Here is a 24,006-nt window from a genome sequence, read left to right as displayed (position 1 = left end):
ACTAGAGTTTTAGAGCTCCGCAAAACCTGTTTTTGTTGCATTTATTGTTTGTGCAAATAGAGTTTTTGTTCATAACTGAGGTACAGGAAAGCCAGAGAGCTGCATTCCAGCACACATGAAATTAGAACTTCAATATGTTGTATTATTTGTATCACAAATTGCAAATTATTTATTTATTTTTTTCAGTTTGTTTTTACTCTGTGGTGGTCTGGAAATAACATGAATAAAAATCTAGAAATTTCTATCAATGGGAAAAGTTTATAAGCACATTAATGTAAAATGCTGACTCTGCACATTTCCATACCTGAGGTGAGTTAAAACGTAAAGTTCTTCTAATTTTGCTTAAGTGGTGCACATTATGGGTTGCGCTAATAGGGTTCGATAAAGGAATAGTTTGTGCCATCTTTTATGCTTAGTTATCAAGTTACAGGGTAATGCGTTATAGAATCCAATGGACGTAGTCCTTGTTACTTTGGAAACCAAGCATTCACCACAGTCAAAATGGTTTTGTTTATTAGACAAACCAATAATTTGTATCACTTTGTACCAAAATTGGTCAACTTTAAATTTTGACTCCTTTACAAACTGAAATTGACTTTTGTCTTGGCTTTTTATCCCATAATTCCATAACAGTCCAAACTATACCTTTTTTTTTTGGAATTCCTATAATCAGACAAAAGATGTGATGTACATTTCAGTGTAACTGGAGCATTTTGCATGTTTACCCAACATGGCCACTGTACTGTTTTTTTTTTTTTTGTTTGTTTGTTTTTCAGCCATGGTATATAGAGGGTGAACTATAATTGTTGTTTAGTCCCCTTAAGTGGTACCAGTTGGGTTGACATTGGCTTCTAGCTCATGGACCGACTGACTTCACCTAAAGTTATGCTTTTTGTGGGAGTAGAAGTTGATCTCGCTGCTTCTGTAAAAGATTTCTGTTTTTCTTTTGGAGCGTCTCTGCAAAATGTTTGATTGACTCGTTGGTGGTCTGTGCTGTAAATCAGGTTTAGGTTCCCCGTCTGTCCCTGTGCGGAACTGGATGATGATCTCAGGATCTTGTTTCCTCCTGCAGACCTCCATCAGACATGTGCAGCACCCGGATGACATAAGAGCACTTGTGGAGGACACACAGCGGGACTACAGGAGCTACTGCAGGATGAACCAGGTGAAGGACACAGATGAACTGCATGGGTTCAGAGTTGGGCAGACATTCCAGTAAAAAATCCCGTAGGTCATAACTCCAGTCAGACTGGAGGTCTGTCTGCCATTTTCATTTTTCCTTGCGTCTCCTGTGCTCCCCTGTCTGTCTCACGCTGTTGCATGTCTGTGTGGATGGTGTGCGCCCCCCCCGGCCTTATTCTGGTTCTGTGGTCATCTGTCAGCACACCAGCTGTTCCTTATTAATCACCACAAGCAGTTCTGCGAGTCCTGCGCTAACCTTATTAGTTTGTCTGGCGGTTCGTCTCCTCACAGCAATTCATCGCCGTTCGTCTCCCCCGTTCACTGTCCTGTGCGCCGCCCCCTTCTGCTTCTTTGTCTGTTGGTCTCCCCTTGCTGTTCTGATCATCGTCACCCCATCTGTCTGTCTGATGTCTTGTCCATCCTGTCCTGCTTCTTCAGCACCAGCAGCCTCTCCGATCAGCCCTGCGCCCAGCAGCAGGGGTCGCTCTCGTCTCACCTGAAATGAAGCTCAAACACACCATCCTCTTTTCACTGATTCTCTCCTCCAGACTATCCTCACTTCAGCTCCGCCGCAGTGGCTCCGTCTCTCCCTTCATTCGTTCCACTCTGTAGTTTTAGAGGATCCGGTTTATTGGCTGGTTGCTTTGTCAGGTCTCCGTGCCTACCTGACGGGTCGGATCTTGACCTCAAAGCCTGGAAAGACTCACTTTGGTTACAGGCTGGTTTCTAGGGCGGCAGCTGGTACCAGCAGTGGAGCCTAGACGGTTTGAAGGAATCTGCCTGGACAGACAGGTACACGGCGACTGTTGACACCATACGTGAACATGGAAGCTCATAGTGCATCTTACCTGTTGTTCTGTTTAAAACCAGATTTGTCCAAAATTTGATACTTTTAACATGATTGTTTGTAGCATAAACGTGATCTGAATTCTTGAAAATTAAATGAACTATTACAAGTCGTACTTCGACCACTTCAGACATAAACCGAAACCATTGTGTATGTATTTTAAGGGGCCATTTTGGATTTCCTTAAAGCTACAGTGTGTAGGATATAGTGCCATCTAGTGCTGAGGTTGGAAATTGCATTACGGTGTCATTGTTTTCCCTGTCACGTTTTTTTTTTTTCTCTTAACCAGTAACGACCACTAAATCCTACATACTGCGGCTTTCAGGTGACATAAAAATTTTAAATTTTTTCATTCCTGCAATAATTGTGCAGTTACTTGTTGCAGTAAGTCAAACGTTTGAGTAAATAACTTTGAAAATCCCTCATTTCTATTTTTTTCATCTTTTTAATGTGAGGGGTGTGTATTTTTACCCATATTTTTTTTTTTTTAATCCAATCAAATTTGAGTTTGACCTGCCAATTCCTCCCATTATATGAAGCCGCATTTGTCCCTGTTGCACTGCAGTCGTTTTAAGAATTAGCAACACACATTTGGTGTTGGCTGTGCCAAACATCACCGCATCAAGCTTAAATTGTTTGTTTGCTGAACAAATAATAATACAAAAACTTCATCAGGCTACGTGCTAACTAGCCAAGATGTCTGACCTGGGCAACCAATGGTAACTACCAACAGAAGCAAGTGTATTTGTACTGTTCAGTCTTGCAAACTGACTACAAATATTATTAGACTAGTTTTTAAAATGTACCAAAAAGTCTCTCCAACTGCAGCTGTGGGAGCTTGTAACTCCTTCAGAGGTGTCAGATGTGTCTTGGTGGCTTCCCTCCTTAGTCTTCTTTGTGCATTAGCTTGCCCCAGACAAAATTTTAGTGTAATTTTTTTAAATATATATATTTTAAGTAATCTCTTTCAATATTGTCTTGTTAAATTCTGTGAAATATTTGAGTTGTTTTTTTTTTGTTAATGCATAAAAAAAACAGGACAAATGTGATAATTGAGAAGATAACGCTGATAAAGATAAAATCTGAGTTTGTGGACAAACAGATTTGCCGTCGTGTCATCCTGGTGTGTAATTGTTGCACTGTTTTGTCAGGTACAAACAGGTGGTGGAGAAACATCAGGACCGCGTAGACATGTTTAAAGCCGTCAACATCTACAGGGAGCACATGATGAACCAGATGAGTCTCTACAAGGCTGCGTAAGAACGCCATCTGCCTCTTTGTTGATGCTTTCATTTGTCCTTCCATTGGTGTGTGTTAACGTGCACGTCTGACGCAGGTCCTGTGACCAGGAGGCGGGGCTGGCGATGGAGATGATTCAGTCCGGACAGAAAGGAGCAAAACAACACTGAAGTGATTCAGCAGGTCGGTTCGTTGGACTTAGTGGAGTAAGAGCGAATTCCTCAGACGGCACCAGGGTCACGAAAGTAAACACAACCACACAATTTTGTCACCTGTTAAACTTTACATATTAAAGAGTGTCTACAAGCCAGGGTCCCTGTTCTTGGATGGACTTTGTCCTCATGTTCTGCCTTTAACAGGTGTCTGTGTTCATATTCTTATTATAAGTAGAAAACCAGTTGAGTAAAAAAAGCAACTGTTTTTCAGTTTCCCTGTTTAGTGTCTGTTGCTCCCCTTGCAGGTTAGGCTTTGATACTGCGGCTTGTTTGAATGCACGTGGGTTTCAAGTTTTACTGCAGTATTTGACCTTATTCTACTACTAACAGGAATACTACAGCGCCTGTCTACTGCCCTCCATCACTAACGCTGCTATTAATACTGTTCGTATAGTTACTGTAATAATAATTTTCTTGTCTGCATTTTGGAAGCTGTTGTTCCCACATTCATGTGAGGTCAAGGTGCCCCAATGCACTTCTTAGTTTCATTGTTTTGCTCAAGGACGTTTTGACCACAATCTGTTTTGAAACCCAATGTACCAATAAAACCTGCTTAAAAAACAACTCCACTGCTTATATTAGTACTTTGGTTTAATATGGTTGATGATATGATTTAACTGACGTGTGACCTCTTGTGGTTTCGATCAGGATTCTGCATTGGTTTTAAAAGGCATAGCTTTCCTTTGTATCAGCAACCACAACAGAGGGGAAAAAAATGATGTGGTGTTCCTCAGGGATCTACTGTAGGTACTCTTGTGTTCAAACTTCACATTTTCCCAGTACAACATAGTTTGTTACAATTATGCAGGTGATATCCAGATATTCCCCGCCATATCGACAAACGACTGAAACTTAAGAATCAAACCTTTTGACAAAATAAAGGCAAAACTGAAATAGATTTTGTTGTGAAGGAGGAAAGACAAACTATTCTTAACCTTTGAAATAATTTCTTTGAGTCCAAAAGTCAGGCGTCTTGGTTTTTAGCCACATCAAGATGATTGCAAAAACTGACATTAACTTTAAACGTGTATCAAGCAAAACTTCAGATAAAATTTTGTATAGAACTGGCAACTAAACACAGTCTATTTGCTGCTGAATTAATGGAATGACTACTTTTTTTATGTAGCTTGGACTTCTATAATACAGGTTTCACAGATCTCTGTACAAACTCAGTGCTTCAGTTTGTCTGAAACCAACAAACGCTAAAAAAAAGTCACTTCCGGTCAGTCCAGTTCTGAGATCGCCTTATGGGTTGTGGGTTCACAAAAGTGCTATATGCTTTTAGACCCCCCCAGTCTATGGGTCTGGAAACTGCATCCTGGTCAGACCAGCAGTTTGCATCTGCCTGTTACAGTTCCAAGGTCAAGTCCAAATGTCAGTGTTTAATTTATATCCATGTATTTGGAACAAACTTCTGCAAAGTGACAGCACTGTTCTTTTATACTGTAAAATTTTTAATTACAATTCTATCAAATGGAGGGATTTTTGTGGGTATTGTTGATTTAATTTCCTGTTTTATAGTTCTTTCAGGTTGTCACTTGTTGATGTAGGTGTGGGCGGTATCTGTAACAAACCGTATTGTTTTTGATATTTTGTGCAATTTAATGTTTGAAACACCAGAGGTCCAAATACTGAACCCTGAGGAACCCCCCACCAATTAATTGTTCTCTTAAGACTTTGCCATATATTAACTTTTTCCCAGTATGCTGTGCCACTGTGTGCTTGTAAAGCACTTTGAAGCTCCTCGGTGATGCTCAGAGTTTGTGCTTGCACACGTCATCCACACATGCTTTGTGTTTTTCAGTAACTTTGATGTCTTTCTCATTGCACGAATTATTAATTAACACGTAAGTCTGCGTGCGTGTGTGCGTGCGCTGCCCTTGTGCGGAGGCACCGCATCTCTCTCCCTCGCGCGCGCTCCTCTCACGCACGCACAGGAGGAGAGAGGAGGCGGAAAACCTCCATCTGCCCTGCTCGGTGACCGACCCGTCATCCTCGGGTTCGGCAAGAATCGGAGCCGCCGGCACCGCGTCAGCTCGCGCCGCGCCGCCCCGGAGCACGGCACGCGCAAAAGAATGTGACCACAAAAAAGAAGAAGAAAAAAAAGATGATTTAAGGTGGAAGAAATGTTGAATCTGTATATAGGCTGTGCCCCGGACTGCAGCACCGACGCCGCCGCCACCTGAACTCACAGCGCCGGTAAGTCACGGAGCGAAGGCGGCCTGGAGAGGAACCGGCTGTCCGGAACCGGTGCTGGTATCGTGTCGGAAATGGACGACGGGCTGACCCGGGAACCTCCTGAGGTCCCGTGAGGTCGAGTTACCGTTCAGCCATGTTGCAGCGGGGGGGGAACTGCTCCTGACACCTGCCCTCGGTCCCTCTGAAAACCGTGCACGGTGCAGGCTGCACAGAGTGAGCCCCCCGGAGCGGGAGAAGACTCTGTGTGTTTACCGGGGACCGGGAGAAGCGGGTTAACGGAGGAACCGGTTCCCCGTGCGGTTCTGCAGACGGACACCGAAACCACCTCCGACTTCAAATTTATATTTACTTCATCACATGCTGCGCTTTATTAAACTATTACATTCATAAAATACACACAAAAAATGTTTAAAATATTTAATGTATTTTACTATTTCTATTTGGTCATTTTATGCATTTTGTTATACATTTGTTTTAATTGATGATTTTTTTTTTTCCCACTTATTTTTATAGGGTTGATTGGTTCATTTCAGAATTATTTATTATCCCAAGATAAAATGTTATCTTGGGATAATAAATTATTTGTGTGGATGCTTAAATGTTGGAAACTTCTTTCAAAAAAAAAAAAAAAGTCTGAAAGCACAACAATATTCCAAAACATCCAACCATCCATCTTTTTTCCATACTCACTCCAATTAAGGGTCATTACAACAAAACAAAAAATTTTTACATCATTTGTGTTTCAAAATGCAATAACAGGATGCATGTCTTAATCTTACGTGTTATTTATTATTATAATTTTGTAACTTAAAAAAATATATATTTTCACACATTTTAATGATTTTGTCCAACAAGCCATCAGGGATAGTGACGTTATTGATGATTATTGATTATAATTAATTGGAGGTAGGAAGGTCAGGGCAGTAACCTGCACAGCAGGGTCCGTTACCATGGCGATAATGGGAATGATTTATTCCTTTATTATTGCGCCTTATGCTTTCAATAATTTATTAATTCACAGATTCACATTGTTGATATTGCTTTTCCTTTCATCTTTCTGCCTCGCCTTTCATCCTGTCATCATCACTCTCCACACTTTTCTCCCCTCAGTGTCTAATCATCTCTCCGTTTCCATTCCTTTTCTCGCCATTGTGCTCTTCTTTCTCACCTGTCCCTCCAGCTCTCTTTTAGGTCAGTGAGAACCAGTAGGAGCTCAGTCGAGAAACAAATCCTCTGGGTCTCCCATCTTTCCTTTATCTCTATCATGCCATCCACACTTCCACACGTTTAAAAGCATGCTTGCCTTATTTTAGTATCACAGCCCTCTTCCTCCTCTCTTGCCCTCCTCCGAGTTCTGACTCTTTCTCTCTCTCTCTCTTCAAACAACAAAATAAAGCGTGGGTCGAGTGTGTTGCCGCCTCTTCCTGATGCACATGCAAAGATATGTGCCAGTGATGATGCTCACTCAGTGAACCTACCCAGTGTTGTGTGTTCAAGTCCCTTCCCAGCAGCCACTTCTCTGTTCAGTCCTGATGTCAGCAGTAGAATGGCATCTGACCTCCTCATCAGACTGTCAGGTAGTATGCACACATATGCTGACGATGTGACTGTATATCACCATGATTAGAAAATGCAGACGATTGTCCGCAGGATAAAAGTGCATCAACAGATTTATGTTAAACTTGTTTCAGTGGTGGGTCTCGGATGAAGGAAAATTTTTTTTTTTTTTTTTTTTTTTTTAGATTTTTAAGCAGTTCCTCATTCCGGTACAGGATCATCAAAAAGAAAGGTCCCACCTCAGGAGATCTACATGTCAGGCTGACAGGTGCACAATGAAGACTCTTAATTGTCAAGTATTGCCTCGTCTAGATGGTGGGAGAGGGCGAAGGTTGTGTTATCACCCCATTTGTCTGTTTGTACAACCCAAAAACTCATAAATGGGCTTAGATTAAATTTTGTGGTACAATAGTCCTCACATCAGAGAGAGCAAGAGAGAGTTGATTAAATTTTGATCCAGATCTCAGTATATCCACAGTCAGTGATATCACATCTCTAAGAGTTGTTGTGCTCTTTAATGTCTTTATAACTTTATGATGTCACCAAGGTCTACTGTATAGATTCACACTTAAAGGCTCTTGTCTCTCAGATGATGGTAATGGTTCACCACTGTTACTCTTGTGGAAGCACTGTATATGATATACCTTCTAGTTGTTAAAGCTACAGTATGTAGAATTTAGGGGCGTTTATTATTTTCATAAATGGATATAACATTCGTAACTATTCATTTGTGCATTAATGCCTGCAACAATGAATGTATTTTCATAATACTAGAATGAATCCTTCATATCTACATGGGGGGGGGGGGCTCTTGGCATGCCGCCATTTTGCGGTGCCATATTTAGAGTAGTCAAAAAGGGATATACTTTCACATTTTGCAGTACAACCAGAAGACTGAAGGTGTGTAAAAAGAGATGAATCAGTGGTTGCTCACAATACGTAGCACAGGCCGAGGCGGAGGATTAGCAGCAATCTTCCATTCCAGCTTATTAATTAATCAAAAACCCAGACAGAGCTTTAATTCATTTGAAAGCTTGACTCTTAGTCTTGTCCATCCAAATTGGAAGTCCCAAAAACCAGTTTTATTTGTTGTTATCTATCGTCCTCCTGCTCGTTACTGTGAGTTTCTCTGTGAATTTTCAGAACTTTTGTCTGACTTAGTGCTTAGCTCAGATAAGATAATTATAGTGGGCGATTTTAACATCCACACAGATGCTGAGAATGACAGCCTCAACACTGCATTTAATATATTATTAGACTCAATTGGCTTTGCTCAAAATATAAATGAGTCCACCCACCACTTTAATCATATCTTAGATCTTGTTCTGACTTATGGTATGGAAATTGAAGACTTAACATTATTCCCTGAAAACTCCTTTCTGTCTATCATTTCTTAATAACATTTACATTTACTCTGATGGACTACCCAGCAGTGGGGAATAAGTTTCATTACACTAGAAGTCTTTCAGAAAGCGCTGTAACTAGGTTTAAGGATATGATTCCTTCTTTATGTTCTCTAATGCCATATACCAACACAGTGCAGAGTAGCTACCTAAACTCTGTAAGTGAGATAGAGTATCTCGTCAATAGTTTTACATCATCATTGAAGACAACTTTGGATGCTGTAGCTCCTCTGAAAAAGAGAGCTTTAAATCAGAAGTGCCTGACTCCGTGGTATAACTCACAAACTCGCAGCTTAAAGCAGATAACCTGTAAGTTGGAGAGGAAATGGCGTCTCACTAATTTAGAAGATCTTCACTTAGCCTGGAAAAAGAGTCTGTTGCTCTATAAAAAAGCCCTCCGTAAAGCTAGGACATCTTACTACTCATCACTAATTGAAGAAAATAAGAACCCCAGGTTTCTTTTCAGCACTGTAGCCAGGCTGACAAAGAGTCAGAGCTTTATTGAGCCGAGTATTCCTTTAACTAGTAATGACTTCATGACTTTCTTTGCTAATAAAATTTTAACTATTAGAGAAAAAATTACTCATAACCATCCCAAAGACGTATCGTTATCTTTGGCTGCTTTCAGTGGTATTTGGTATTTGGTTAGACTCTTTCTCTCCGATTGTTCTGTCTGAGTTATTTTCATTAGTTACTTCATCCAAACCATCAACATGTCTATTAGACCCCATTCCTACCAGGCTGCTCAAGGAAGCCCTACCATTATTTAATGCTTCGATCTTAAATATGATCAATCTATCTTTATTAGTTGGCTATGTACCACAGGCTTTTAAGGTGGCAGTAATTAAACCATTACTTAAAAAGCCATCACTTGACCCAGCTATCTTAGCTAATTATAGGCCAATCTCCAACCTTCCTTTTCTCTCAAAAATTCTTGAAAGGGTAGTTGTAAAACAGCTAACTGATCATCTGCAGAGGAATGGTCTATTTGAAGAGTTTCAGTCAGGTTTTAGAATTCATCATAGTACAGAAACAGCATTAGTGAAGGTTACAAATGATCTTCTTATGGCCTCAGACAGTGGACTCATCTCTATGCTTGTTCTGTTAGACCTCAGTGCTGCTTTTGATACTGTTGACCATAAAATTTTATTACAGAGGTTAGAGCATGCCATAGGTATTAAAGGCACTGCGCTGCGGTGGTTTGAATCATATTTATCTAATAAATTACAATTTGTTCATGTAAATGGGGAATCTTCTTCACAGACTAAGGTTAATTATGGAGTTCCACAAGGTTCTGTGCTAGGACCAATTTTATTCACTTTATACATGCTTTCCTTAGGCAGTATTATTAGACGGCATTGCTTAAATTTTCATTGTTACGCAGATGATACCCAGCTTTATCTATCCATGAAGCCAGAGGACACACACCAATTAGCTAAACTGCAGGATTGTCTTACAGACATAAAGACATGGATGACCTCTAATTTCCTGCTTTTAAACTCAGATAAAACTGAAGTTATTGTACTTGGCCCCACAAATCTTAGAAACATGGTGTCTAACCAGATCCTTACTCTGGATGGCATTACCCTGACCTCTAGTAATACTGTGAGAAATCTTGGAGTCATTTTTGATCAGGATATGTCATTCAAAGCGCATATTAAACAAATATGTAGGACTTCTTTTTTGCATTTACGCATATTAAACAAATATGTAGGACTTCTTTTTTGCATTTACGCAATATCTCTAAAATTAGAAAAGTCTTGTCTCAGAGTGATGCTGAAAAACTAATTCATGCATTTATTTCCTCTAGGCTGGACTATTGTAATTCATTATTATCAGGTTGTCCTAAAAGTTCCCTGAAAAGCCTTCAGTTAATTCAAAATGCTGCAGCTAGAGTACTAACGGGGACTAGAAGCAGAGAGCATATCTCACCCATATTGGCCTCTCTTCATTGGCTTCCTGTTAATTTTAGAATAGAATTTAAAATTCTTCTTCTTACTTATAAGGTTTTGAATAATCAGGTCCCATCTTATCTTAGGGACCTCATAGTACCATATCACCCCAATAGAGCGCTTCGCTCTCAGACTGCAGGCTTACTTGTAGTTCCTAGGGTTTGTAAGAGTAGAATGGGAGGCAGAGCCTTCAGCTTTCAGGCTCCTCTCCTGTGGAACCAGCTCCCAATTCAGATCAGGGAGACAGACACCCTCTCTACTTTTAAGATTAGGCTTAAAACTTTCCTTTTTGCTAAAGCTTATAGTTAGGGCTGGATCAGGTGACCCTGAACCATCCCTTAGTTATGCTGCTATAGACTTAGACTGCTGGGGGGTTCCCATGATGCACTGAGTGTTTCTTTCTCTTTTTGCTCTGTATGCACCACTCTGCATTTAATCATTAGTGATTGATCTCTGCTCCCCTCACAGCATGTCTTTTTCCTGGTTCTCTCCCTCAGCCCCAACCAGTCCCAGCAGAAGACTGCCCCTCCCTGAGCCTGGTTCTGCTGGAGGTTTCTTCCTGTTAAAAGGGAGTTTTTTCCTTCCCACTGTTTCCAAGTGCTTGCTCACAGGGGGTCGTTTTGACCGTTGGGGTTTTTACGTAATTATTGTATGGCTTTGCCTTACAATATAAAGCGCCTTGGGGCAACTGTTTGTTGTGATTTGGCGCTATATATAAAATTGATTGAATTGATTGATTGAATACACAAAATCATGACAGTGCAGTTTGCAACCTCACCACTAGATGGCACTATTTCCTACACACTGTAGCATTAAGTTTGCTTCTTTTTTTTTTTTTCCCCAAGGCCACTTTGCTTCACATTTGGCCAGCATAAATCTAGTGTAAAAACAAGTTTCCAATGGTTAAGAACCACTTCAAACCAGTTTAAGAAAGGTTTATATCTGATTTAAGCAGTTTTTAAATTTGTTTTATGTTAACAGAATGTTAACCTTGCCTTTGTGTGGAATTGTTTGATACCAATTAAAGTGTCATTTTCCAGTTTTAAGACATAAAGTTCAATCCCATTGGTTTCTGCACACGCACACCTGCTGTCATGGTGATGTGAGCGCAGTTATCTGGCTGTGATGTGAACTGAACTGTAATCTGTTTAACACTTAACATGAATCAAATCACACATGCTCAGTTCGATGCCTTTCTATCTCTTTAGAGGCCACCCAGAAGGCTCAGATGCATTCTGGGAGCAGAGCGGAGGCGGAGCCCATCAGGACGAAGACCCCACTGAGTGGGTGTGGTGGCCAGCAGGATGAACCTGGTCTTGCACTCTCACCGGATGGCCCTGGAGCGAGCCCCGAACCGCCCACTCTCACAAATACCCCGGATGGCCATGATGCCACCGCCACGGGCACGATGGCTTCAGACCTGCTGAGGAAACTGGCAGGTACAGTGTCCTGCTGGTTAAGAAGATGAATTAATAAAATTACATAAAAAAAAAAAAAATCATGATTTTTAGATGTATGAATTCATGGTGACTTACAATTACTGTCATTTTTCATTAGTTACTTCCTCCAAACCATCAACATGTTTATTAGACCCCATTCCTACCAGGCTGCTCAAGGAAGCCCTACCATTATTTAATGCTTTGATCTTAAATATGATCAATCTATCTTTGTTAGTTGGCTATGTACCACAGGCTTTTAAGGTGGCAGTAATTAAACCATTACTTAAAAAGCCATCACTTGACCCAGCTATCTTAGCTAATTATAGGCCAATCTCCAACCTTCCTTTTCTCTCAAAAATTCTTGAAAGGGTAAATGTAAAACAGCTAACTGATCATCTGCAGAGGAATGGTCTATTTGAAGAGTTTCAGTCAGGTTTTAGAATTCATCATAGTACAGAAACAGCATTAGTGAAGGTTACAAATGATCTTCTTATGGCCTCGGACAGTGGACTCATCTCTGTGCTTGTTCTGTTAGACCTCAGTGCTGCTTTTGATACTGTTGACAATAAAATTTTATTACAGAGATTAGAGCATGCCATAGGTATTAAAGGCACTGCGCTGCGGTGGTTTGAATCATATTTGTCTAATAGATTACAATTTGTTCATGTAAATGGGGAATCTTCTTCACAGACTAAGGTTAATTATGGAGTTCCACAAGGTTCTGTGCTAGGACCAATTTTATTCACTTTATACATGCTTCCCTTAGGCAGTATTATTAGACGGTATTGCTTAAATTTTCATTGTTACGCAGATGATACCCAGCTTTATCTATCCATGAAGCCAGAGAACACACACCAATTAGCTAAACTGCAGGATTGTCTTACAGACATAAAGACATGGATGACCTCTAATTTCCTGCTTTTAAACTCAGATAAAACTGAAGTTATTGTACTTGGCCTCACAAATCTTAGAAACATGGTGTCTAACCAGATCCTTACTCTGGATGGCATTACCCTGACCTCTAGTAATACTGTGAGAAATCTTGGAGTCATTTTTGATCAGGATATGTCAGACTGCAGGCTTACTTGTAGTTCCTAGGGTTTGTAAGAGTAGAATGGGAGGCAGAGCCTTCAGCTTTCAGGCTCCTCTCCTGTGGAACCAGCTCCAAATTCAGATCAGGGAGACAGACACCCTCTCTACTTTTAAGATTAGGCTTAAAACTTTCCTTTTTGCTAAAGCTTATAGTTAGGGCTGGATCAGGTGACCCTGAACCATCCCTTAGTTATGCTGCTATAGATGTAGACTGCTGGGGGGTTCCCATGATGCACTGTTTCTTTCTCTTTTTGCTCTGTATGCACCACTCTGCATTTAATCATTAGTGATTGATCTCTGCTCCCCTCCACAGCATGTCTTTTTCCTGGTTCTCTCCCTCAGCCCCAACCAGTCCCAGCAGAAGACTGCCCCTCCCTGAGCCTGGTTCTGCTGGAGGTTTCTTCCTGTTAAAAGGGAGTTTTTCCTTTCCACTGTAGCCAAGTGCTTGCTCACAGGTGGTCGTTTTGACCGTTGGGGTTTTACATAATTATTGTATGGCTTTTGCCTTACAATATAAAGCGCCTTGGGGCAACTGTTGGTTGTGATTTGGTGCTATATAAAAAAAAAATTGATTGATTGAATTGATTTTTTCCAAGTGGCCAAACATGGTATTGCAACAAAAACGGATTACAGTACCTCCACTTTTTTTTTAAGTTACTAGTAATTTTTTAATATTTTATTTTACTGTGTCTGATAGTTTGGTGAGTAAACTGACAGATTTTCTACAAATCAATCACAGAGCGTCAGGAAACAAACTGCCAAGGTGTGATGGTCAAAGAAGAGGACCAGCCAATGGAGGTGGACGCTGCTCTTGATCTTGTTTGTCATGAACTGGTGACAGAAGAGATGACGACATCCACGCCAAATCTGACAAACCAACTGTCCTTTACCATTAAGGAAGAGGAAGAGGGCCAGAATCTCACTAGCAACAAGATGGCAGACCAACTGTGTCCTGGAGCGAAAATGGTGGACCATTATCTACGCGAACCTAAAGCAGACCAATATTATCCTGGAGGCTGTGAAGCTTTCTCCAAAATGGCTGACACTGTCATCTCTGGTGCCAACATTGCAAACAAGCTTCAGTTTAGAGTGAAACTAGACAATCAGGGAGACTCTGGAGCCATGATGGTGGATCATTTTCACAGTGGAGCCCGGATGGAGGAGCAGCTTGTCTTTCAATCAAAAATTGAAGAGAGGTTTTTGTCGAAAGCCAAGATTAGTAGGTCACTTCTATCTGGAGTACAGATAGCAGATCAGGTTTTCAACAGACATAAAATAGAGGACCAACTGTTTTTTGGAGCCAAAATGAAGGATCATATAACTTCTGGATCCAAAGTCACTGGCACAGATTTGCCCAGAATGAAGACAGAACAGCAGTGTTTCTTTGGTGCCAAAATGGAGGATCAGGTAGCTTCTGGTTCCAGGCTGGCTGGTCCAGATTCTCCCAGAATGAAGATGAAACAGCAGCACTGTTTTGTAAACAAACTGGAGAATCCGTTTCATCACAGAGCCAAAATGGCAGTTCAAAAGTTGCCTGTAATAAAAACAGAACAAAAGCTTTTATTTGGAGCCAAAATTGGAGCTCAGTTAACTTCTGGATCAAGGATGGCTAGTCCAGATTTGGCCATAATGAAGATGGAACAGCAGTGTTCTCTAGGAACCAAAATGGACTATCAGTTTAATCCTGGAGTGAAGATGTCAGGTCAAGATTGGTCTAGAATAAAAACAGGCCACAAGATTTTCTATGGAGCCAAAATGGAGAATCAGACCTCCTTTGGAGATAGGATGGTAGGTCCAGAGTCCTCTCAGACAAAAATGAAAAAGCAGTTTTTCTTTGGAGCCAAAATGGAGGATCAGTTTACCTCTGCAGCCCAGGTAGCTGGTCCAGAATTACCTAGAATGAAAGATCAGCTTTTCTTTGGAGCCAAAATGGAGGACCATTTTACCTTTGGGGCCAAAATAGCCAGTCCAGATTTGTGTGGAATGGACCAGCAGCTTTTCTTTGGTGAGAAAATGGAGGACCAGTTAACCTCTGGAGCCAAGATGGTGGACCAGTGCCTCAGAGCGGTGCTATGGCAGGACATATCGGTGAACTTGGCATCCACACTGCTGCACCAGCTCTCAGGTACCTAAACACAAATATTTTCATGATGTCATATTGTAAAAACCAAATAACAGTCAAGAGTCCACATAAGCCAACAGTGAAGTGTTTGTATAAAGTTAGCAATGACAAAAATGAAAGTGAGGAGATAGTTGAATATGTACACACTGAATGTGGTACGTGAGAGAGAGAGCGTTAACATGGACATTTACTACTTCAGAGAAAGAACCATTATTTCATGATAAAGCAAATTGTGTTCTAAACCGCCAGTAAAATATTCACAAATCTACACAAACCTGTGGAAAGTGTTTTGTTGATGAACCTGTCGTCTTCAGTCTCTGTCATACAGAGGTGCCTAGGGTTGGATCACGGACCGTGTTAGTTCCACATTCCCTTTGTTTTGGCCTAACAGGAAAATTGGCAAATTCTCTGTAAATTATTAAATTACTAATAACTACATTAAAGAGTAGTGTAGTTAATAATTTGAAAATTGATTTCCAGTTTGGAATTTTAGTTTTCTATATACAGTACGATGAATTTTTCCATGTAATATGTAAGTTGAAATGCATCAACATTTAATTGTGGGCCATGAGCCTCAACCTACATTAAATTGTGACCCCTTTCTACTCTCAACATATATGTGATTTTTATATTACATGTAACTTAAAATGAGCTTGTTTGTTTCAATTTTGCGGAGATCTCTTCAGGTTAGAGACAATGATGGATTCTGTTCAATCAGATCTTCTTCCATCATCTCCATTCTTCACATTTGAGATGATGGAACAAGTCATCTTTTTAATTTTAATTTATTTTCCCATATTTTCATGATTAATCAGAATAGTTGCCAGTTTGTGGCCTGGTTGCAGTTTTTCAGGAGGTTGGAGGCGATTTCACCACTCTCTGGTTTTTATTCAGCGACATGAAAATGATCATCTTCGTGGCCTTATGATGCAGAAGAAGCTCTGATAACTGCCTTGAGCACAAACAGCTGAAAAAGTTTCACTGTCTGTAATAATTTAATCCTGAGGGAGGGAAAAAAAAATACCCAGATGATTACTCTTGTACAAAGTGAAATTAATGACACACCTTACAAAGACTAAATATTCAAAGCTGGTGAAGCAGCTCATTAAATTAACAATTTTTTTCATATGAATATTTATTATTAGTTTGTATGAATATTTAACAGTTTAGCCTGTAGGCTGTGTTCTGTCTTACAAAACTGTACAAAGTACCATGCACAGTTCCAGTGATTATACTAGAAAACAAAAAAATTATTTATTTTGAAATACAGATTCTAGTGATCGACATTCAGTGGTATTGTCTTTATTCGTTTTGGGGTTTTTTTTTTTAAATAAATGCATATGTGACATTTTAAGTGATCTGAAACATGTTGCTGGGATGCCAGAGTGAGAATATGTCTTTGTGTGCAGAGAGGGTCAATAAATCCAAAGATCAGGAGGTGATGAGGGTGACTCCGCCCATCAGAAGCAGGTATTTTATATGACTATAACCAAAGCAGACACACATGCACTTTAAAAAGCATTGCAGTTGGTAAAACCTGAATGAATTGAGTTGTTTGAACTTAAGTTTGTAAGTTAGATCAACTCTAACTTACAAATAACTTAATTCATTCAGGTTGGTTCACCTATTTTCTTTATTCAGTGTGTGTGTGTGTGTGTGTGTGTGTGTGTGTGTGTGTGTGTGGATTATGAAATTTCATGTCACTTAAAAGTGAGTGTGTAGAATTTAGCGTCACCTAGTGGTGAATTTGCAGATTGTATTTTCCCCATTGCCCCTTACCATTTTGTCATTGCAAGGAAGATGATCTCTCTTGTAGAAATGCTTGTGCATGGGTTTGTTTTGCATGTGAATGTCTTTGCACGCCGATAAACACGCGGTCCTTGACAGATCCTTACCCTGGTCCGACGGCTGGGAAATCCCAGTAATCCATTAGCTTTCACTGGCGTTGGGTTCTGAGCATTTGCCCTCCTCAGCTGGATCTGCTGTTGAGGACTTCTTGTTTCATCAGAGCCCCATTAACCGTCTCATGTTCAGGGTTCCTGTTGGGCCTTCATGGCTACCGTAGCAGCCAGGAGGCACCCAAGGTCCCCACCGTATTTCACACCAACAGACAATCACCTCACTTGATCCATTACCCAGGTGTTATGATGAGGACAATGGGTTGTATGGAAGTAAATCTGTGCCATCAGAGTTTGAATTTTTAACATTGAATTTGTTTAGCATCAAAATATTCAGCCTCAAAAGCGTCAGCCTAAAAAAAATTAAACCTAAAATATTCAACCTCAAAAAAAATAAATAAATAAAATAAATAAATAAATAAAAAATACAACCTCAAAAATTAGAAAAGCAGGGGGAAGCAATCAATCCCTGTCTCAATCATTCAGCATTTATGCATGGAAGTAAATCTGTGACGTTCTTTTTGAGGTTGAATTTTTTATTTTTTGAGGTTGATTTTTTTGAAGTTTTTGAGGCTGAATAATTTGATGCTAAACAAATTCAACCTTAGAAATTCAACTTCAAAGTCTGATTTTGATGCTAAAAACATTCAACCTTAAAAATTCGAATTCAAAAATCTGGCACAGATTTACTTACATAGGGTTGGATTTTGACACCCTTAATTGTTGTAATTATACACTAATGCACATGATTATCAATGCTATATTCCATTTCTGCACATAAACACCCTAAAATCCTGTAGCTGCACTTTTTACTGAATTAATGTGAGTGATATCAAATGAAATCTGTTCTCCCTTGTCAGAAATGCATCCACGTCTGTACTTCATTGAACTAAATTTAAAATAGGACCAAAAAAGTATCACGCATAAGCACAGACAATTTTATGGACAATTATTCTTTATTTTAACATGTGTTTTTCTTGTAGTCCTTTGTGCAAAGCGAATGTTGGCCAAAGCTACTCAACACCTCAGTCAGTCTCCCACGATCGTCCTTATGGTAAAACACACTTCACACAGTACTTTGTGTACTTTATACTTGTTTAATGCCCCATAATCTTCCAGTGATCCTTGTTAGCTTTAGCTAACCTAGCTACATGCTTCATAGCTCCAGTTGTCAAAACTAAACACTTAGTGAAAGTTATTTTTGTAAGTGAATTTCTTCAACCAACATTTGTGACATTTGTAACGTCCAGGCCAAATATGCAGGTTTGTTTTACAAACATTTTACAAAGTCAACTGAATGGTAGTTGGCTAGATTAAAAAAAGTGTAGCTAGCTTTAGCATAAAGGCGTACCAGTATTGCATTCAGGAAATGGATTTATTGTAAATGATGTTAAGCAAGTGGTGAATAAAATTATTTTAAAATTACTTTATGGAAAATATACAACAAACATTTCTACTCTCTTTTTTTTTTTTTTTTTACAAATTTTGAATTGGTTCTGTTTAACATTTTGTTCTTGAAGAGTTTCATGAAGTTATTTGATAATTGGTTTCAATTTTTCTTACAAATACAAAGAAGCATGTACAATAAAACATTATACTACCAGTGCTCCATCATAAGAATTTTATTTTTATCAAAATTCTTCCATATTTTTGTGGACATTAATTTTGGTTATATTTTCTCCAAATGACATATTTAAGCTGAATTTAATGTTTAATATGAGGACCGACATGTAAACATTCAAAAACACTTTGATCATCGTTACTTTGATGCAAGTATACAAACGCTTTTAGGCAACTTTCATATTTCTTTAGCCTGAACTTTGTCATACTCCCTCATTATTACATTTGAATGATCTTCTGTCTTTTTACTGTATATATCTGTATTCAGACTTTATGTTGCCACCATGGTTCCCTTTGGCTGTTGAAGTGAAATGATTGAACACACACAGCCTCCAGTCTCGGACAAGTTTACCAATAATAACTTCCACAGGGAGTCATTATTAATAAATTTTGGAGTGCATGGCAGCAGATTTATTTCATGAATTGTTAATATGAATAATAAAGCCTTTATCTCTCTTTTTCCACCCTCAGAAATGCAAATCAGCGTCAGCAGAAATAAACCAGCAGGTTGTTCTTACTTCTACAGGTAACATTGATAACATTTACGCTAACCTTCTTTCATCCCTGATAACCGGACTACTTAACCTATGTGACACTGCAAGCCCCAAACCAAGTCTTAAAGTCTAGTCCAGACATCTTGCAACACTTCTTCAATAAATCTTCAATACTTGTGATGGAATGCATCCTTTACTGACGTTATCCTACAGATGGGTAATTCAGATTAGTTGTAACACTAAACCTAATCCAAGTTTTAAACTTGAACTAAGCCTACTTCACAGTGAGTTGTAATACTTGTTTATGTTTTACTTCCATATTTGTGACAGTGTATCGTGTATTAGCTTTACCTTAAAACTACAGTACAAAACCCAAACTAGTTGTAATCCTTAACCTAAGCCAATACGTCTACGTTTGTACTTCAATCCTTGCAACATAAGCCATTCTTTACTAACGTTATCTTACATCTGCATACCTCAAATGAGTTCCGCAGAAACTAAATCTTTAACTTGAACTAGACAAGTTGTGAAATTTGTATATGTTTCAACTCCAGTACTCGTGATACCATGCATCATTTACTAACCTTAAATTACAGCTTTATAACTTTGAGTTATATAGTTGTTCTAACCCTAAACCCAAACCAAGTCTTACACTTGAATTAAGCCTAGTTGTAGACAAGCCGTTGTTCTTGTAGATGTTTGTACCTCAGTACTTGGAACATAATTCATTCTTTAAGTCGTTTGTCTTACAAATACATAACCCAGAGCAGTTGTAACCTCAAAACTAACCCAAGTCATAAACTAAGCCTAGTTCTCAACGTAAATCATAAATATCAAAGAGATTTTAATTGTCAACAACGGCCTCACTTTCTAAATGTCCTCAGAAAAAAGTTATTTTTCAAAAAAATTGCATTTTTCTACCATGTTTTTTTCACAAGTAATCCACAAGACCATCATTCAACAGGTGATATGTTGGCAAAGTACATTTGTAGTATTTTGTCACATTTTACATCCTCCATAGTACACACTAGTCTACATCAACACACACTCTTCTGTTCATCACCAGGTGTCATGTGTGTGGGTTTGAGACGGACGGGTTTGGCCTTTTCCAGAGTCACATGATGGAACACCGCCAACAGGAGCGTGGTTCATTTTCATTGCACTGCTGTGTGTGTGACCATTTGACCAGTCAGGAGGAAGCAATGAGGGCTCATGTTGATACACACAACCCGGCGGATACGACGACCAGCAGAGGTATAAGGTGTGTGTGCATACAGTCCTATCAGTTTTCACGGGTCCAGTTGGTTCATGGGAGCAAATACCAAAACCGGGTGTGGCCATCAACTTTCAGGGTTGTTATTTTAATATGTGTTTAAAAAAATCTGCATGCATTATGTATAGAATAACATGAATAGCCCATTATAAACAGTCATTCCAGATCTTGGAGATATTATTGAACAAAAGTCCAAAAACCACAATGCACCTGCCTGGAGTTCGATGAAGTTGGCTGAATACCATCAAACCTTCAGCGGAACATCTTCCTCCTTCCAGTGAGGTCCAACTCCTTTTACAAAGTATTTGTATTTGTCATTGTAGACAAACTTGCAATTTGCATCCAGTCTTACTGCCATTTTCCTTTTGTTATGGTTCCGGCTGAGTATTTGCTTCTCCTTTGAATTACCAATGGTTGTTCGTCCTCCTTCAGAAGGTTCTCAACATTACACAGAAGGCATCACGGGACAATGAATGTTCTTGCGCCATTTTTATCTCATCCAGTCCAACGGGCTAATGTAATGGAGAAGCATCCGTCTGTCCGTCCACAATTCATAGAAGGTGCTTCTTCTCCTTCGCGTCTTGATGGATTTTGATTCTGGTGGTTTTGTTTGCTTCATCTAAGCACTGTTCACAATTCATCCTCCCAGATTTTTGGAATTTTAAAATTTGGGGAGAATATTGATTATTTGTGGTGAAAACTGTGAAATTTGCCCAAATTGGGGCATGTCCCCAATAACAACCAAGAAAATTTGCACATTTCCAGTGTGTCGTAATTTTCTGTGTGGGGACACAGTTCGGTGAATGAACTTGGATGAGCTCTGCATCACTGACGCTCTGTAGTTTCTTTCTTGAAGAGGTCATGAACCTTCTGCAGAAGTTGTGTATACTGCCCCCTTGGATGAGGTGGGTATTGCATCACTTTGAATGTGGAGGAAGGCCACAAAGAATGATTTAAAAGGAACTTTTATGTGACATCACACCTGCGGTCGTGCAGTTTAAAACGAAACTGTTTTTGCTTGAACAGTGAGAACTTGCATGCAGTGGGCGGATGCAGCGCTGCAATAAGTGTCATGTGGTCATTTTCTTCTTTTAAACGTCATTAACCTCTTCTTCCCCTCCTGACTCGTAGATGCCCCGCCCCCCCTCCCGCTGCCACTGACAGCAGCGCTCCTACAGTTGCCATGGCAACCCAGCAGGAGAAGAGCACCTCTGAGCATCGGTGCCGCATCTGCCAGAGGTCGTTTCCAGAGCAACAGGAGATGCTGGTTCACTTCCAGGGTCATCGCCAAGGCAACCAGTACCGCTGCGACCGGTGTGGCCACCTGACGCGGACAGCCAACAAACTGGTGGAGCATGTGCGCGTGCACACGGGGGAGCGACCGTTCATCTGCGACCTTTGCCCTTATAGTGCCAAGCGGCGGGACAGCCTGCGTCTGCACTGCAAAGCCAAACACCCGGCGCACGTTGACGGGACCGCGGCCATCGTGTGCAACGATGTGCACACTCACCGCTCGTACAAGAAAGGTGAGAGCCAGTGTTTGGACAAAACCGTTAAGCTGCCGCAGGCCTATGTGAGAACGCAGGCCGCTGTAGACTCCACCTTCTTTCCGAATCCATCTCATCCCGTCCACTTTGAGCAGGAAGTATGGAAGAAGATGATCCGTCTCCTACCCATCACGACTCTCACCTCTTGGAAACCGTGCCCTCCTTCACCATCATCCTCTCTGTCACCTAAAAACACTTTTATGCGCGATCTTGGCCTGAAACCTTCTTTCTAACAGCCTCTCTCCTCCTTCTCCATCCATCCTGTCAACTTGTAAAGTGGTGGATGTAAAGCTCTGTCACGCGCTGTCACGCAACACGTATGTTTAAGAATGTCAAACAGCTGCTGTGTGCACACTTAACGTGCACATCCATGCTGCAGTCACATGTTGACAGAAAGAAACAACAACAACAAAAAAAACAGTTGTGTCGCTTGTTCCAGCAGACTCACCGTTGCCTGGAGCGGCAGACGGTAGACTAGGGTGACAGAAACACGTTAATTAGGTGGGTAATAATCAACTTAATCCAAAGATACAATCATTTTTTGGCATTTTGCACAGCGTTACACAAAAACAGGACAACTCTGGTTCTGGAGTCCACAGACTTGCCGACGGTTCTCGGGTACACGGACCCGCCGGCGCATCCATACCTTCCGAAATTCCTCTTTTAATGCAATTGTACTCAACAAAAATATAAATGCAACACTTTTGGTTTTGCTCCCATTTTGTATGAGATGAACTCAAAGATCTAAAACTTTTTCCACATACACAATATCACCATTTCCCTCAAATATTGTTCGCAAACCAGTCGAAATCTGTGATAGTGAGCACTTCTCCTTTGCTGAGATAATCCATCCCACCTCACAGGTGTGCCATATCAAGATGCTGATTAGACACCATGATTAGTGCACAGGTGTGCCTTAGACTGCCCACAATAAAAGGCCACTCTGAAAGGTGCAGTTTTGTTTTATTGGGGGGGATACCAGTCAGTATCTGGTGGGACCACCATTTGCCTCATGCACTGCAACACATCTCCTTTGCATCATCCGTGAAGAGAACACCTCTCCAACGTGCCAAACGCCAGCGAATGTGAGCATTTGCCCACTCAAGTCGGTTACGACGATGGAGTCAGGTCGAGACCCCGATGAGGACGACGAGCATGCAGATGAGCTTCCCTGAGACGGTTTCTGACAGTTTGTGCAGAAATTCTTTGGTTATGCAAACCAATTGTTTCAGCAGCTGTCCGAGTGGCTGGTCTCAGACAATCTTGGAGGTGAACATGCTGGATGTGGAGGTCCTCGGCTGGTGTGGTTACACGTGGTCTGCGGTTGTGAGGCTGGTTGGATGTACTGCCAAATTCTCTGAAATGCCTTTGGAGACGGCTTATGGTAGAGAAATGAACATTCAATACATGAGCAACAGCTCTGGTTGACATTCCTGCTGTCAGCATGCCAATTGCACACTCCCTCAAATCTTGCGACATCTGTGGCATTGTGCTGTGTGATAAAACTGCACCTTTCAGAGTGGCCTTTTATTGTGGGCAGTCTAAGGCACACCTGTGCACTAATCATGGTGTCTAATCAGCATCTTGGTATGGCACACCTGTGAGGTGGGATGGATTATCTCAGCAAAGGAGAAGTGCTCACTATCACAGATTTAGACTGGTTTGTGAACAATATTTGAGGGAAATGGTGATATTGTGTATGTGGAAAAAGTTTTAGATCTTTGAGTTCATCTCATACAAAATGGGAGCAAAACCAAAAGTGTTGCGTTTATATTTTTGTTGAGTGTAGTATAATGTCCAGAACATTCTCAGGTTTCTGAATGTGAGAGAGATTTTCTAGAACACTGAGTTTAAGATCTAATTTGGCTCTAAAACTTAAAATATGAAATGTTTTTTTTAGAAATTCTTCACGTTTACTTAAAATACA

At 40.4% G+C, this 24,006-nt stretch overlaps 1 protein-coding gene across 3 annotated transcripts; it reads left to right on the top strand.

Annotated features, from left to right (window-relative positions):
* Positions 1–875: 875 nt before the first annotated feature.
* On the top strand, positions 876–22,865 carry LOC117504952. Of its 3 annotated transcripts, XM_034164443.1 has the most exons (11): positions 876–1,974; positions 3,181–3,285; positions 3,366–3,439; positions 7,079–7,259; positions 11,803–12,033; positions 13,865–15,250; positions 16,657–16,717; positions 18,129–18,199; positions 19,237–19,291; positions 20,326–20,520; positions 21,664–22,865. In XM_034164443.1, the coding sequence occupies exons 4-11, from the start codon at positions 7,229–7,231 to the stop codon at positions 22,310–22,312; spliced, it is 2,679 nt and encodes an 892-aa protein (XP_034020334.1). In that variant the 5' UTR covers positions 876–1,974; positions 3,181–3,285; positions 3,366–3,439; positions 7,079–7,228; the 3' UTR covers positions 22,313–22,865. The 3 variants fall into 3 exon arrangements, with proteins under 3 accessions (XP_034020334.1, XP_034020335.1, XP_034020333.1); XM_034164444.1 differs by lacking the exon at positions 7,079–7,259 and having other exon boundaries at positions 877–1,974; positions 3,366–3,513; XM_034164442.1 differs by lacking the exons at positions 876–1,974; positions 3,181–3,285; positions 3,366–3,439 and adding an exon at positions 5,569–5,682.
* The last annotated feature ends 1,141 nt before the right edge of the window (positions 22,866–24,006 follow it).

This window comes from Thalassophryne amazonica, chromosome 23 (assembly GCF_902500255.1).
Source record: "Thalassophryne amazonica chromosome 23, fThaAma1.1, whole genome shotgun sequence".
NCBI lineage: Eukaryota > Metazoa > Chordata > Actinopteri > Batrachoidiformes > Batrachoididae > Thalassophryne > Thalassophryne amazonica.
This window is presented reverse-complemented; position numbering and strand designations above follow the sequence as displayed.